The sequence below is a fragment of the Ranitomeya imitator genome, chromosome 4, assembly GCF_032444005.1.
Source record: "Ranitomeya imitator isolate aRanImi1 chromosome 4, aRanImi1.pri, whole genome shotgun sequence".
NCBI classification, from domain to species: Eukaryota; Metazoa; Chordata; class Amphibia; order Anura; family Dendrobatidae; genus Ranitomeya; species Ranitomeya imitator.
The window spans coordinates 407,375,960-407,392,509 of NC_091285.1; the positions used below are offsets into that span (position 1 = coordinate 407,375,960).

At 41.4% G+C, this 16,550-nt stretch overlaps 1 protein-coding gene across 1 annotated transcript in view; it reads right to left on the minus strand.

Moving 5' to 3' along the window:
* Nucleotides 1–16,550, minus strand: part of SLC35B4 (solute carrier family 35 member B4) — a 33,686-nt gene continuing 17,136 nt past the window's right edge. The window contains exons 6-10 of the mRNA XM_069765364.1: nt 13,400–13,460; nt 12,034–12,143; nt 9,561–9,636; nt 6,001–6,076; nt 1–5,029 (exon numbers count right to left, since the gene is read on the minus strand). Of these exons, the coding sequence (XP_069621465.1) occupies nt 4,783–5,029; nt 6,001–6,076; nt 9,561–9,636; nt 12,034–12,143; nt 13,400–13,460 (570 nt within the window). The 3' untranslated portion in view covers nt 1–4,782. The remainder of the gene's footprint in view (nt 5,030–6,000; nt 6,077–9,560; nt 9,637–12,033; nt 12,144–13,399; nt 13,461–16,550) is intronic.

Sequence of the window (16,550 nt, forward strand, 5' to 3'; positions counted from 1 at the left end):
TTTATATTTTGAAGTCCTTTTATATCACAAAGTTTTCAAAAAAGTAACAAGATCCGTTTGAACACCTGTAATACATTAAAAAGAAAAAACACTCTGGATGTAGCCTTAAATGGTTGGTCATATTGATCGTTTCTAATGCATACAATTGGTTAACAGCAATTAAAACAAACAAGAAAAAAAAACAGATTAGGGATACAAATTAGCCTATTCTCAATTAAACGTACGATGACAGAATTTGAGGCAAAAAAAATGTCAAAACAGTTCTCTGTAACGACCAATAAATAATACATAATATGCTGGGGTCATGTCTAAAATATCCACTAAGGAATCTAATGTTCTTATTCAAATAAGGCCTTATTTACACTTGCATGACTGAATTGAATCTGTGCGCTGGTCTGTTTGTCATCCATTTGCACTCCATGTATCGTTTTTTTTACCATCCGCATATCATATCGTAAGGAGGCTAATGACCGCGTAATCAATGGGAGGTATGTGTCACTGGGATGGCTGCTCCCTGTGAGTAACCAGGAGTATTTTTCTATAGTGCACGTAAGCACTAGGATGTTGTTTGGTGCACCTGGGTCCGGGTTGCGGGCAGCTATGAGAGATGGGCGGGTCTGGCTAGCCACATACCTCACATGTGGGTGTTGTTACAGCCTACATAATGGAGGCTGTTGCTTGGCACATGGTCTGTGACTGGGGAGGGAAAAGCCCTCCTGTGTGTGTGGCTCCAGAGCGAGCCTGCGTGCCGGACATTTTCCAACTTGTGTGCTCACAGGCCTGAGGGAGCAAAACCTAACTAAGGACATTTTTGTGTGGTTTTGCCGGCTCTAAAAGCCGTGTACCTTTTGTTGCTTAGGGGTTTATGGAGCAAATAAACCCGCACGGACTTTTTAAAGAAATGCGCCTCCTCGGTCTTCCTCCTGCCACACCTGAGTGAGTACGAGCTCTGCAATCTGGTTTTTGATTATGCTAAACAAAAAATAACGGAAGGAAGCTCAAGTGTCTCCTAGCAAATGGTCAGTGAAAACAGATTTTTTTTGTTTGCTTGTTTGAAAATTGGACAAGCCAGTAGCCCCATATAATGTATTCATGTGCAGTGCGTTGAAAACATGGACAGCACATGGATGACAAATACTAACATTTGAATGAGGCCTAAAGATGATAATGTAAAGGTGCATTCGCATCTCGTACATTTATGCCATATCCACAAGTGTCAATGCAAGTCCCAACAGTAGGACTTGTATATATCACGAAAATGGCCCAAACGCACAGCTGTCAGTGGAGAGATGGTTGGAATTCTCATTCATTTGTATGGTAATTTTGACCATGTGTTCTCTAACACAAGCCTGCATCGGAACCCCATTATCAAGATAAATGTAGGATCCATTTGTGGAACTTGCATGGACTTTGCATTCAAACCATATCCTAAGGATAAGCTATAAATGTACAAGATAGGAAATCTCCTTTAAAAGCACACGAGGATGTGGATTATCGTCTAAGAAAAAAATAATATTGGCCCCCAAAGACATTAGATTGTCAGGGGATGTCACAAATATTGTTGAGAAAAATGTACATTACATTAAAGAAGCACTCCCACGTAAAAAATGACTCTCCGGATGATGCTGTGCTCTGTGTGACCAGAAAGTGGCTTTTACAATAAGTCTATGGAGTGTCGGGGAAGAGCTAACATTGTAAGGGACTTCCGGGTCACAGTGAGTATGGAGTGACAACAGTGACGTCACCGAGAAGCAAAGCGGCACATTGCTGGATCCCGCAGAGAGCAGCGGTAGGCGAGTATATTACCACACACACACTACATTACATGCACGTATACACACACACTTATAAAAAGAAATAGATGGGAGTTCTATAGTGTATCCATGTCATCATCCATTCTAACCAATGTCAGCTGCTTTATCAATATTACTTTCTGATCAGATACATTGTGAGAAAGTTTTAAGCTTGAAAAGACTGAACTGCCAAAAGAATATTTGCATTCCTAAACAGTTTTTGTCTAAACATGTCACAGTATCGTAGGCAGGACAGAAGACATGTTATATTTTTTACTACTCTACTTTTGACTTCCTTTTATATAATTGATATATTAGAAAAGGGCAATACACAAGGCACAAATAAAAGTAACACTAACTGTGGTACAAGATAAGGCAGAATCTAGCTTCTCGAGTGCTTTTTATTGCTTCCTTAGTGGATCTTCTGTTGGTCTATATCTACGCATAGCATCTTAAAAGGAAACTTGTCATTTGATTTATGCTGCCCAAAATACGGGTTCAAGGGTATGTGTCTTTCTGAAACGCTGTGGTATTTCAGAGGCAACAGTTTGAAAATCTTGCTAAGAGCTATAGGGAGAGACCAGTTTCTCCCCACCGCCCTTCAGTTTATTGACAGGTCTCTCATTTGTGTACATGAGGAGAGACCTGTCAATCAGCTCAAGTGGTGCAAGGAGAAATCGACCAGAGGAAGCACCAGACTAGTCTGGTCTCTCTCCCTATTGTCTCCCGTCAGGATCGTCATACTATATTATTCTCCGAATCACCATTGTTTACGGGTAAAACATACCTTGCTGCAGTCATCAAGCCAGGTCTGATTCATGCTGCCCCTAGTTCGGTCAGCGTTAATCTAGTGCCAAGGTCCCGTTAAATGGCTCCTGAACTTAAAAACGACCACAGGTCAATAGTTTATAAGACACATTTGTTTTAATACTGATGGACCCTGAATCTGCAGCTTATAAAAGTTAGGTAGTATTGTTCATAAACACATTGTAAGACATCTTCTCACAGCCACGACAGACTGAATGAGATCAGCTTTATGTCATCCATACAATGGTACACAAGTATGGATTCAAAAGCTGTAATGACCTAAAATTATCTGCTGTTCTTCAGAAATATGTATGTAAAGCAATGTGGAGAAAAAAAAAAAAAAAGTAGTAAAGACTATTGGGACGATTTCCGGTCATTACCCTCTGCCAAGCCTAAAATGAAGGCTTACACACAATAGATTTTATTGTGACCATATAAAAGTATACCTGTTTTGTAGTTAAAGCACCACTCCAGAGGAGGAGGTTGTTTTTTTGGCGCTGGAGTGGTGCTTCTAATCTAAGGTCCCTGCCTGCAGTATGATACTTACCCGTCGGGCGTCTTCACCTTTTATCAGCGCTGCTCTGGTCAAGCGGCACTATCTTGTGACTGCAGCTTCTGACTGGCCAGAAGTCAGTAGTAATAGTCACAAGCTCTTAGTGCAAGTCTGTGACAGCCAGAACGAGGTTCTCATAGACTTGTATTGAAAAGTGACACTGGAGCAATCCGGCAGGGGACTGAAGAAAGTGGCAGCGATAGGTGGTAAATATGATAGTAGGGGCAAGGACTCTAGATAGCTTTGAAGCGGATGAATATCTGGAAACGCATTATGGGAACGTTGGCGCACTACAAAGTACAAGGACATGCCCCCCCATACACTAATGTATTGTAATATCATGAGTTTCAGTAGTAAAAATGATCTGACAGATTCCCCATAACTTCTTTACAATATGGACATAAGGTTTAGAGTCTGTATACTTGACTGACAATTTAAAAGTAAGCTCAGCAATGCCTTCCTAATCTAGCACAATTCCAGACACCCATAACTATATATGGGTAAAACTAAATGATGAGGACGTTAATGTTCAGGAATCAGACCACACAAAGTCACGGTCTATAAAAATGACCTGCAGATACAGAAACAGCCGAGTGAGCACCACCAGTCAGCTCTGCAAAATAATAGGGACCTGGGGTCCCAGCTTCACAGTATGTCTAATATGATACATGATGTATTATAGATCACATCACAGAAGTCTACATTACTAATATACCAATAATATACTCCAAAACAATGCAGATAAAGGACCCCAAAAACACAACTTTTTGTGACCTGAAATGAAAAGTTCGGTAAGTACAGTTAGTACATGTACATGACAAGACTAACAACTTAAAGGACTTAACCCAAGATTATACAACATTTGTGATGGTCCCCATTGGTCCTGCAGTAATGAAGTCCCTTACAACATTCACCACCACTCTGACCACTGCAGCCAATCGTTTACCCTGTACTGGATGTCTCCAAGGGCAGCTGGCAATTCAAACTGTAAGAAATGCTTTTCATTCTATATTTTAGAATATTCCAAAACTTTTTGTAAATTTCTGAAAACCACTTTAAGGTTTAAAAAAAACCCTCAAAATGTCAGAATGCAAAACGACCAGTAATCCTAGTCCTACACCGAGTAGGGAAGGAACTGGTGTAATTTCCAGACATCTCAAAGTTATACTAATTCAGCTTACATCTGCTACTGTGAAACATACAATACTAGGGTTTAGTAAAAAGCTACTAACAAGAATTGTGTAAGGCTGGTTAGAAACGGTCACTGTGTCTGTGCTTCACTGATCATTAGCCTCCACCCATACAAACACACTAATAAAACGGAAATTTAAAAAGTAATATGTTTTGATACAATGAATCTATTTTTCTCGCTGTGTAATCTATTATTTTTCCTCACTTCCTTTTCAATCCTGTAACATTTGGTTGCATTTTCTATCTACAATGTTACTGAGAGAGTCATAAAATCCATAATTGAAATTGACCTATCAGTCACTTATTACCGAATATCTTATCACTTGTATTATAAAAATTGTAACGTTCATTACAAAGTTCAAAGGAAGGAATATAAATAGTGCTGCACCCCCTGTGAAAATTTAGGGAAGCAACATTTTGCATCAAGTTTAAGAACTTCTACTCCTTCTTGACCTCCTTTTTGTCCTTGCCAGGAGCAGTCTTTATGGTGTTCCACACTTCGGTGTACAGCAATGTACCCAAAAAAACTAGAAAGGTGCCAATCCAGTGCCAGGCAGTAAAAGGGTTCTTGAAGTACAGAATGGAGAAGATGAGACTTAGGAATTTTCGCAACGTGACAACTAGGGTCACAGTTAAAGATGGACACTCTGTTGTGAGAATGAATACTCCACGGATGCATACATATCTTGAAAAATGTGTTAAGGCAAACTGAGTAACAGCAAGAAAACAGACAAGTAGAGCCTCTACTATATAAGAGAAGCAGAACTTACAAGAAGAGAGAGTTTGACACGAGACCATTACATAGCTGGAACCTTAAAGAGTAGCCGATGTTTTAATTTTTTTTCATAAATCAATAGTACACATAAAAATAAGAAACATATTAGAGGAATTTGTTTATTTCTCCTCCTGGACTGCTCTATCATTGCTAATTCACAGGTAAACTCTGAATATACAGTACAGACCAAAAGTTTGGACACACCTTCTCATTTAAAGATTTTTCTGTATTTTCATGACTATGAAAATTGTAAATTCACACTGAAGGCATCAAAACTATGAATTAACACATGTGAAATTATATACTTAACAAAAAAGTGTGAAACAACTGAAAATGTCATATTCTAGGTTCTTCAAAGTAGCCACCTTTTGCTTTGATGACTGCTTTGCACACTCTTGGGATTCTCTTCTGTATGAAAATACAGAAAAATCTTTAAATGAGAAGGCATGTCCAAACTTTTGGTCTGTACTGTAGACACTCCCGTTACTGAGCTAGATGACAGTTGGTGCTCAAAGTTTTATGTAGAACAGTAACCGGCAATTCAGCAGCAGGTGCAACAGACTGTCTGTGTCTGCCTCTAGTTTCTGCTCCATAGAATTTTAAATGCACAGGCACCATCGTATTAATGGAAAAATATGTCTTCATTGAATATAGAGTTTTCCCATGAATGGAAAGTGAATGATCAATCCAGGAGGAGAAAGAAGCACATTTTTCTGATAAGATACATTAGAAAGTTTGATGAATACGGACGGCATGTCATACCTATTTAACAGTATAATGTACAGAAACCTTTTGCAGGAGTAATGTCCATCTGCCTACCAGACCCTGCTGTCATCTCTGTCATGAACTGTATAACAGCTGGAAAATCAAGGGAAGGATACTGAGTGATCACATTCATGAGAAGATAAAACCACATGATCGGCATCTGGATTCCCAGTGGCGGCAGCTGAAATGGTTCTGTAATGCAAGGAACATGTAACTTCAGCCTTAATTTAAATTGCATGCTTAGCATTCACATTTATAATATATACACGCATTATTCACATCAAGGAGATACAAGTTAGTATCGCGTGTGTAGAAAGCCAAAAAGTTAAAAACATTCAAGAAAGTCAAAATTTGCACAACATATTAAAACTTCACACTAATTAAAGGCGTTTTACAGGACTATTGTATTTTATTTTTATATTTTTTACTATGGGCCCAAGAACTGACAGGCAGGTGGTTATTAACTACCTGCCTGTTCTACAAGGCACCGACTCACAGACCTCCCCTGCCAGTGATTCTGCCGCTAAACATCAAAAGAGCAGCTCTTCCAGGTTACTGGATCAACTGGCCGTGATTGGAGAGGTCATGCAGATTGACAGCCAGCTTCCTGCAGTTAGGTAGCCGGCTTTCAGTCAGTATAACATCAACAGTGATGCCCCATCGACAGAGTAGCACAGAAGAGAAGCAGCCACTCTGTTGACGTGATGTCGGCGGAAGGCGCAGGAGCAGTCTACGACTGCTATGACTGAGCAGAGATCGGTGGTGAGCAGAACAGGCAGATATTTCTTAGGCACATAGTAAAAAAATAAATTAGTCCCAGATAACTCCTTTAACTCCACATAAATAGTTGATGATCTTTGCAAATACCTTGTTTGTAAGAACACTGTGCAGAAAAAAATACACAAAGTGAGAAAAAAATAAAATCTCAACAATTCTTACCTTAATTTGTTACTCGCCTTTAGTATAGAGAAATACAGATGTGTCCTTCCTTAAACGATTATTTCCATCTCGGCCTTCCATGACTGACATGGGGGATTAGCTCCATCCAGGCACTAGGGGGGACGCTATGCAAATAGCTGTGTGCGTAACTACCAGTAATTTTAATGGGAGTTTAAGGACCAACATAGTGCAGCCACTTTCGACTGTTTAAAGAGCTTCCAACAGTCAGCAACTGGATAAAGTTATTCCAGCCTCCACCATGAAAAGCTAAGATGGAAATAACCTTTCAACTTGCCTCTAAACCTCGCTAACATTTATAGCATGTGATATTAAATAAAGATGAAAAAGCATTAAAAGAACACTTTTTTGTACCAGATGGTGCAAGAGAACTAAACTGGTGTCATGCCAAATTATGCAACTCAAAAAAGGTTAATGGTGGGCACATTTGTCCGTAAAAGAATCTCTATGCCTGTTCTGGAGGTCAGCCATTTCAAAGTGCAACACAGCTGGCTGCAGAAGGAGCCTCTCCCCACTGACCTGTCTTCAGTAGGAGAAAAATAGCACAGTGTCAGATATTAAATATGCTCCTTCAAGTTCACAAAACATTAGCTGACAATCTGTTGTGTATGGAGGCAGCCTGATTGTCCCCAATAGGACTGGAGATGTTAGATTTATACAGTCATGGCCAAAAGTATTGACACCCCTGCAATTCTGTCAGATAATACTCCGTTTCTTCCTGAAAATGATTGCAATCACAAATTCTTTGGTATTATTATCTTCATTTAATTTGTCTTAAATAAAAAAACACAAAAGAGAATGAAGCAAAAAGCAAAACATTGATCATTTCACACAAAACTCCAAAAATGGGCCAGACAAAAGTATTGGCACCCTCAGCCTAATACTTGGTTGCACAACCTTTAGCCAAAATAACTGCGACCAACCGCTTCTGGTAACCATCAATGAGTTTCTTACAATGCTCTGCTGGAATTTTAGACCATTCTTCTTTGGCAAACTGCTCCAGGTCCCTGATATTTGAAGAGTGCCTTCTCCAAACTGCCATTTTTAGATCTCTCCACAGGTGTTCTATGGGATTCAGGTCTGGACTCATTGCTGGCCACCTTAGAAGTCTCCAGTGCTTTCTCTCAAACCATTTTCTAGTGCTTTTTGAAGTGTGTTTTGGGTCATTGCCCTGCTGGAGACCCATGACCTTTGAGGGAGACCCAGCTTTCTCACACTGGGCCTACATTATGCTGCAAAATTTGTTGGTAGTCTTCAGACTTCATAATGCCATGCACACGATCAAGCAGTCCAGTGCCAGAGGCAGCAAAGCAACCCCAAAACATCAGGGAACCTCCGCCATGTTTGACTGTAGGGATCGTGTTCTTTTCTTTGAATGCATCTTTTTTTCTCCTGTAAACTCTATGTTGATGCCTTTGCCCAAAAAGCTCTACTTTTGTCTCATCTGACCAGAGAACATTCTTCCAAAACGTTTTAGGCTTTTTCAAGTAAGTTTTGGCAAACTCCAGCCTGGCTTTTTTATGTCTCGGGGTAAGAAGTGGGGTCTTCCTGGGTCTCCTACCATACAGTCCCTTTTCATTCAGACGCCGACGGATAGTACGGGTTGACACTGTTGTACCCTTGGACTGCAGGGCAGCTTGAACTTGTTTGGATGTTAGTCTTGGTTCTTTATCCAACATCCGCACAATCTTGCATTGAAATCTCTTGTCAATTTTTCTTTTCTACCCACATCTAGGGAGGTTAGCCACCGTGCCATGGGCTTTAAACTTCTTGATGACACTGCGCATGGTAGACACAGGAACATTCAGGTCTTTGGAGATGGACTTGTAGCCTTGAGATTGGTCATGCTTCCTCACAATTTGGTTTCTCAAGTCCTCAGACAGTTCTTTGGTCTTCTTTCTTTTCTCCATGCTCAATGTGGTACACACAAGGACACAGGACAGAGGTTGAGTCAACTTTAATCCATGTCAACTGGCTGCAAGTGTGATTTAGTTATTGCCAACACCTGTTAGGTGCCACAGGTAAGTTACAGGTGCTGTTAATTACACAATTTAGAGAAGCATCACTTGATTTTTCGAACAGTGCCAATACTTTTATCCACCCCCTTTTTTATGTTTGGTGTGGAATTATATCCAATTTGGCTTTAGGACAATTGTTTTTGTGTTTTTTTCATTTAAGACAAATGAAGATAATAATACCAAAGAATTTGTGATTGCAATCATTTTCAGGAACAAACTGAGTATTATCTGACAGAATTGCAGGGGTGTTAATACTTTTGGCCACAACTGTATATGCCAGAACCTCTGCTTTCATGTGACGTACAAGCTTTTCGGAGCTACATAACAGCCATGTATTCAATTCTCAGGTTGCTGTGGTTTTGCTCACATTCCAAAAATGCTGATACTGGCCATATTCTGCACTGTGTAGGTATTTGGTACTGTAGGGCTATGCACTATAGGGGATGAATATTTTTGCAGTACAGCAGTGGGGAGTAGGTCTCTACTATACAAACAGAACAAAATCTCACTACGCAACCATCCGACATCAATCATATTTTTTCTCCCTATACTCCAGCCTATGTATGTAATAATTACAATTACTCGGGGAATATTTCTTGTGTACTCTGCTTTGAGACATTTTGAGAACTTTCTTTTTCTTTTAAGAAATGTAGGAAGCGAGGGATCAAATTCACAATGGTCCTCATTTGGTAGATACTCACCGCTTTGTGTGAACATCACTGCATGATTATAAATGTCAGGAGCAAGAAGCAGGAATCCTGGCAGTGGCAATGCATGCTGAGGGGGAAAAGGACAAGCAGGAACAAGTTTAATAATTGAGCTCCGATTCAAAGGAACCAGATAATGGTCATGGCCACAAGGTTACAGACACTTACCAGTTCAATGATATTTACACAACTTGAAGCATTTTCTTCTCTTTCACTATATTTCCCCGTGCAAATACCAGCCAATACTCCCCTCCGATGTTTATGTTGTTCCAGCAATGTTTGGGACTGGTCTCAATCAGTGGCTGCTTCGTTCACTCACTTCCTTCAACCAAAACAGACATCCAAAACCAGTCAGAGAACAGCTGCATCTTTTCTGGATTAGTTAGTCCAAAGGAAGTCAGAGTGAACTGGATGCTGATTGCCTGCAGACTTCGCTGGAACTAGCTCGGAGGCGAGTAAAGGCTGTTCTTATTTTACATGGAGGCAGTATAGTGATTAAGAGCAGAGGACAACCCCCTTAAAGAGAACCTTTTAGCAGAATTTTGCACTATGAAGTAAAGACATGGCTGTAATGGTGCTATTATATTGACACCTTTAGTGAAGGAATCCGATCTCTGGTTATTGTTTAACCAGCCTCTAAAGTTTTATTTTCTAATGACGTATCCTGCAAATCGTGCGGAATGGGAGTAGGGTCTTCTTCTGCTTGCCTCCAGTGTGTCTGTCTATGACAGGTCACCCAATGACCTGCCTCCTTTTTGAGACTCCACGCCGCAGTCATTAGGGTGGGCGGCACATGTCTGGTGTGATTCGACAGACGGTCTTAAGGTCTTCAATATAATGGCACTGATGTGGTGCATGCGCAAATCGAGAGTTTGGCTTAATGAAGAGACCTTTGAACCGAGAGCTCAATCTGTGCATGTGCCACCAATGGCGACATTTTATTGAAGACCTAAAGACCATCTGTGGAATAACACTGCGCATGTGCTGCCCACCCCTATGACGGTGGCGGCACAAAGTTGCAGAAAGGAGGTAGGTCACTGAATAATCAGTGATCTGTGAGACACACAGCAGGCAAGCGGAGGACCAGAAGACAACCCTGTCCCCAGTCCTGCCCTGATGCACAGAAGACCTCATTAGAAGAAAACGTTAAACAATAACTAGAGATCGGATTCCTTCACCAAAGGTATCAGATTAATTAGCATATAATAGAGCCATTATGGCCATGCCTTTACTTTATAGTGATAAATCTTGCTCACAGGCGCTATTTCAAAGTTTATTTTGCAGTAATCTAGATTTTGTGCTCACAGGACATCTATTTGTTGCTTACATTGTAACCTTTAGTAATTGTATGGCTTCATTTTGCTTGTTTTTTTTTTTACAGTAAATGAAAATATGTTTAAAATGCAAGCACTGCATCTCTTGCGTTTCTCCGATGCTTCATGGGAAAAGCTGCCTTTGCTATCAGCACAGGAGAGCACACGGTTCGGGCCAGGAGCCCAGCCATGTTGCTGGCCTGAACTATCAATCATCAGGAGTGTACAGCCCCTTGCAAACAGGAAGCCAAGAAGGGGGGAGCAGTGCGCTTCTGAATAGCGAAGAGGTGGATATCCCTTTAAGCTCCAAATGCAGGTAGGAGCTCCCGAGTCACAAAGATACAATCAACATTGGGTTGTAGCTCGGTGACAGATTTTCCCAAACTGCCCAGGGTTGTTCTCAAATCATAGCTTAGCAGCCAAGAACATAGACAACCCTAGCTGATACGAGTGGTTATTATTGTACATTTTGGGTGTGATTTATTTGCTGTATTCTGAAGTTCTTCATATTTCTGCCTTGTGAAGTGTTCAGGTTTTTTTGTCACTATAATATTAAAAAAGCTCATATTTTTAAGAAACAGAAATAAGAAGAATGGTCTTTTACCAATATCAATGCACAGCCCAAATAGGCATTTTTAATGTGAGCTGAAGGGATTATTAATTCATTCTTTTGACAACAATTAGCTCAATTAAAAGGGGCTAAAAATTAATGAACAATCCCTTCCTAAAGTGCTCCAAATAAAATGGGAGCAAAACATCCATCCCGAATGGCGCAGTTCCAATGAAGTTGATCCTGTGTCTCCCAGCGCTCACATTACGTCACATGAGCACTGCAGCCATCCGCGGCTTCTAATTGTCGAAAATGTGTCTCCGCGCAGTCATGTGACATTGATATGTCACATGAGCGCTGCATCCTAACAGCGACTGCTGGTAGGAGGAAATCTGTCAGATGGAACTCCACTCGACGGAAGGCTGGTGGGCTGCAACACTCATATGGCACAAGGTAATGAAATCACCCGGAAACATAACACCGATATCACTGGAACGCTGCCGATCCGGGAGTAGTGTATGTCTTTCTATCACATTTGGGACACTAACATTTAAAAGGGGCTGTACAGTAGTGGACAACCACATTAAGATGTTCCACGTCTTACATTGTAAAACAAGGCTTCTTTAGAGTGTTTCCCATATTCCTTATAAAGCGTTTCCTGAAATATTCCCATTCTGGCAGACAGCAAAAGAGCAAAGGTCAGAGCAGCAATACCTGTGAAAAACAACAGAAGTACATTCAATAACACATGATCCTAAAATTTAAGTAACAACACGTTTAATCCCAACAGTCCTAATGACATTCTGCTTTAAGAAACTTAGTGTGTTTAATGTGACATCAATGGCAGTTGTATTGCTTCAATGTACTGTTCTTTCACTTCATTCCATTTTAACATATCAGGAGTAAAAGAGAGACGTCCCAGACACATGCAACATGTTCCTAATGTAAACCATGCAGTAAAATGGTCACACCAGTGGGATTCAATAAGATAAAAGAACACAAAAGGTATACAATGCCCCAAGCCTATCCCTGTATTTTGATATCTCCCTTATCAACAATTAAAGGGAATCTGTCACCCCAAAATTCGCCTATAAGCTAAAGCCACCGGCATCAGGGGCTTATTTACAGCATTCTGTAATGCTGTTGATAAGCCCCCAATGTAACCTGAAAGAGAAAAAAAACAAGTTAGATTATACTCGCCTAGGGGCGGTCCCGCTGCGATGGGCGTTGCGTTCCAGGTCTGGTGCCTCCCATCTTCCTACGATGACGTCCTCTTCTTTGCTTCCTGCCGTGGCTCCTGCGCAGGCGTACTTTATCTGCCCTGTTGAGGGCCGCGTAAAGTACTGCAGTGCGCAGGCGCCAGGCCTCTCGGACCTTTCCCAACGCCTGCGCACTGCAGTACTTTGCTCTGCCCTCAACAGGGCAGATAAAGTACGCCTGCGCAGGAGCCGCAGCAGGAAGATAAGAAGAGGACGTAATAGTATCAAGATGGGAGACGCCGGACACGGACCGCGACACCCATCGGACCCGAACCGGGACCGCCCCTGGGTGAGTATAATCTAACCTGTTTTTCTCATCTTTCAGAATGCTGTAGATAAGCCCCTGATGCTGGTGGCCTTAGCTTATAGGCGAATTTTGGGGTGACAGATTCCCTTTAAATAAATTGTGCACTACCTATTAATAATGGAATTGGTGGAGATACTCTATTACTGGTGCAGGAGCGCTGCAGTGCTCTCGAATCTTTCCCCAGTACGCTGTGCATCAATAGAAAAGTAGTGGAAAGTGTTCATTAGGGAATCACTCTGGACAACTCGGAATCCACATCCACTATGGAAAAATATGATGATGTCTAGCAGAATGTATGTTGTGGGCCTTCACCAATCAGACATTTATAGCACATCCGGGGGATATGCCATAAATGTCTACGATAGCAAAACCTCCTAAAATGTCTGACTACAAAAAGCACACACCTAAAAGCCACCATAGAAAACTTGTTGAACCATCTTCTTCAATGGACGTTGAATGGGAAGCCTTAAAAATAGAGAAAGAGTGAATTATTTGCAAATTATATGGCCTCCTATACATACCTAGAAATAGTACATCTCATTATGATTTTACTACAGAACCCCAACTGATATTGAGAATGGTCATGATTGGAAACCATGTTTCAGCAGACAAGTGACCAAGCTTTTTAGATTATTGGTGTCCTTGCAATACAATTTTATGCAGGAGAAGTATTTAGTGTCAATTATGGAATCAGGTTTTTTAGTTTCGGTCCTTGCTCCAAAGGTTTGATTGGGAAAAGATATGCAAGGCTTCAGAACAAAGCTGTATAACAGAAGTGAAACACTTTAGCGGACAGGAGACCTGGCATGTTGAGAACTTTGCTAATAGATCTGCTGTTGGGGCAAAGTCGGGACCCCTCTGTACACAACAGATGGTCCGCCATAATGTTTAGGACTACACTTGGTCCATGTAAAAAAGCCTAAATAAATTAGGTGACAATCCAAGAGAACAATTATATATAGTAACATAGTAACATAGTTAGTAAGGCCGAAAAAAGACATTTGTCCATCCAGTTCAGCCTATATTCCATCATAATAAATCCCCAGATCTACGTCCTTCTACAGAACCTAATTGTATGATACAATATTGTTCTGCTCCAGGAAGACATCCAGGCCTCTCTTGAACCCCTCGACTGAGTTCGCCATCACCACCTCCTCAGGCAAGCAATTCCAGATTCTCACTGCCCTAACAGTAAAGAATCCTCTTCTATGTTGGTGGAAAAACCTTCTCTCCTCCAGACGCAAAGAATGCCCCCTTGTGCCCGTCACCTTCCTTGGTATAAACAGATCCTCAGCGAGATATTTGTATTGTCCCCTTATATACTTATACATGGTTATTAGATCGCCCCTCAGTCGTCTTTTTTCTAGACTAAATAATCCTAATTTCGCTAATCTATCTGGGTATTGTAGTTCTCCCATCCCCTTTATTAATTTTGTTGCCCTCCTTTGTACTCTCTCTAGTTCCATTATATCCTTCCTGAGCACCGGTGCCCAAAACTGGACACAGTACTCCATGTGCGGTCTAACTAGGGATTTGTACAGAGGCAGTATAATGCTCTCATCATGTGTATCCAGACCTCTTTTAATGCATCCCATGATCCTGTTTGCCTTGGCAGCTGCTGCCTGGCACTGGCTGCTCCAGGTAAGTTTATCATTAACTAGGATCCCCAAGTCCTTCTCCCTGTCAGATTTACCCAGTGGTTTCCCATTCAGTGTGTAATGGTGACATTGATTCCTTCTTCCCATGTGTATAACCTTACATTTATCATTGTTAAACCTCATCTGCCACCTTTCAGCCCAAGTTTCCAACTTATCCAGATCCATCTGTAGCAGAATACTATCTTCTCTTGTATTAACTGCTTTACATAGTTTTGTATCATCTGCAAATATCGATATTTTACTGTGTAAACCTTCTACCAGATCATTAATGAATATGTTGAAGAGAACAGGTCCCAATACTGACCCCTGCGGTACCCCACTGGTCACAGCGACCCAGTTAGAGACTATACCATTTATAACCACCCTCTGCTTTCTATCACTAAGCCAGTTACTAACCCATTTACACACATTTTCCCCCAGACCAAGCATTCTCATTTTGTGTACCAACCTCTTGTGCGGCACGGTATCAAACGCTTTGGAAAAATCGAGATATACCACGTCCAATGACTCACCGTGGTCCAGCCTATAGCTTACCTCTTCATAAAAACTGTTTAGATTGGTTTGACAGGAGCGATTTCTCATAAACCCATGCTGATATGGAGTTAAACAGTTATTCTCATTGAGATAATCCAGAATAACATCCCTCAGAAACCCTTCAAATATTTTACCAACAATAGAGGTTAGACTTACTGGCCTATAATTTCCAGGTTCACTTTTAGAGCCCTTTTTGAATATTGGCACCACATTTGCTATGCGCCAATCCTGCGGAACAGACCCTGTCGCTATAGAGTCCCTAAATAATAATAATAATAATAATTTTTATTTATATAGCGCCAACATATTCCGCAGCGCTTTACAAATTATAGAGGGGACTTGTACAGACAATAGACATTACAGCATAACAGAAATACAGTTCAAAACAGATACCAGGAGGAGTGAGGGCCCTGCTCGCAAGCTTACAAACTATGGGGAAAAGGGGAGACACGAGAGGTGGATGGTAACAATTGCTTTAGTTATTCGGACCAGCTATAGTGTAAGGCTCAGGTGTTCATGTAAAGCTGCATGAACCAGTTACCTGCCTAAGTATGTAGCAGTACAGACACAGAGGGCTAATACTGCATAAAGTGTATGAGAACATGATGCGAGGAACCTTTTTTTTTTTTTTATTATAAATAGGCCACACAGGGATCGTTAGGTTAATGCATTGAGGCGGTAGGCCAGTCTGAACAAATGAGTTTTTAGGGCACGCTTAAAACTGTGGGGATTGGGGATTAATCGTATTAACCTAGGTAGTGCATTCCAAAGAATCGGCGCAGCACGTGTAAAGTCTTGGAGACGGGAGTGGGAGGTTCTGATTATTGAGGATGCTAACCTGAGGTCATTAGCGGAGCGGAGGGCACGGGTAGGGTGGTAGACTGATACCAGGGAGGAGATGTAGGGTGGTGCTGAGCCATGGAGTGCTTTGTGGATGAGGGTAGTAGTTTTGTACTGGATTCTGGAGTGGATGGGTAGCCAGTGTAATGACTGGCACAGGGTAGAGGCATCGGTGTAACGGTTGGTGAGGAATATGATCCTGGCTGCAGCATTCAGGACAGATTGGAGCGGGGAGAGTTTTGCAAGAGGGAGACCGATTAGTAGAGAGTTACAATAGTCCAGACGAGAATGAATAAGTGAAACAGTAAGAGTTTTTGCAGAGTCGAAAGTAAGAAAAGGGCGAATTCTAGAAATGTTTTTGAGATGCAGGTAAGAAGAGCGAGCCAGTGATCGGATGTAGGGGGTGAATGAAAGGTCAGAATCAAGGATGACCCCAAGGCAGCGGGCATGTTGCTTTGGAGTAATGGTGGAACCGCACACGGAGATGGCAATGTCAGGCAAAGGTAGGTTAGTAGAGGGAGAG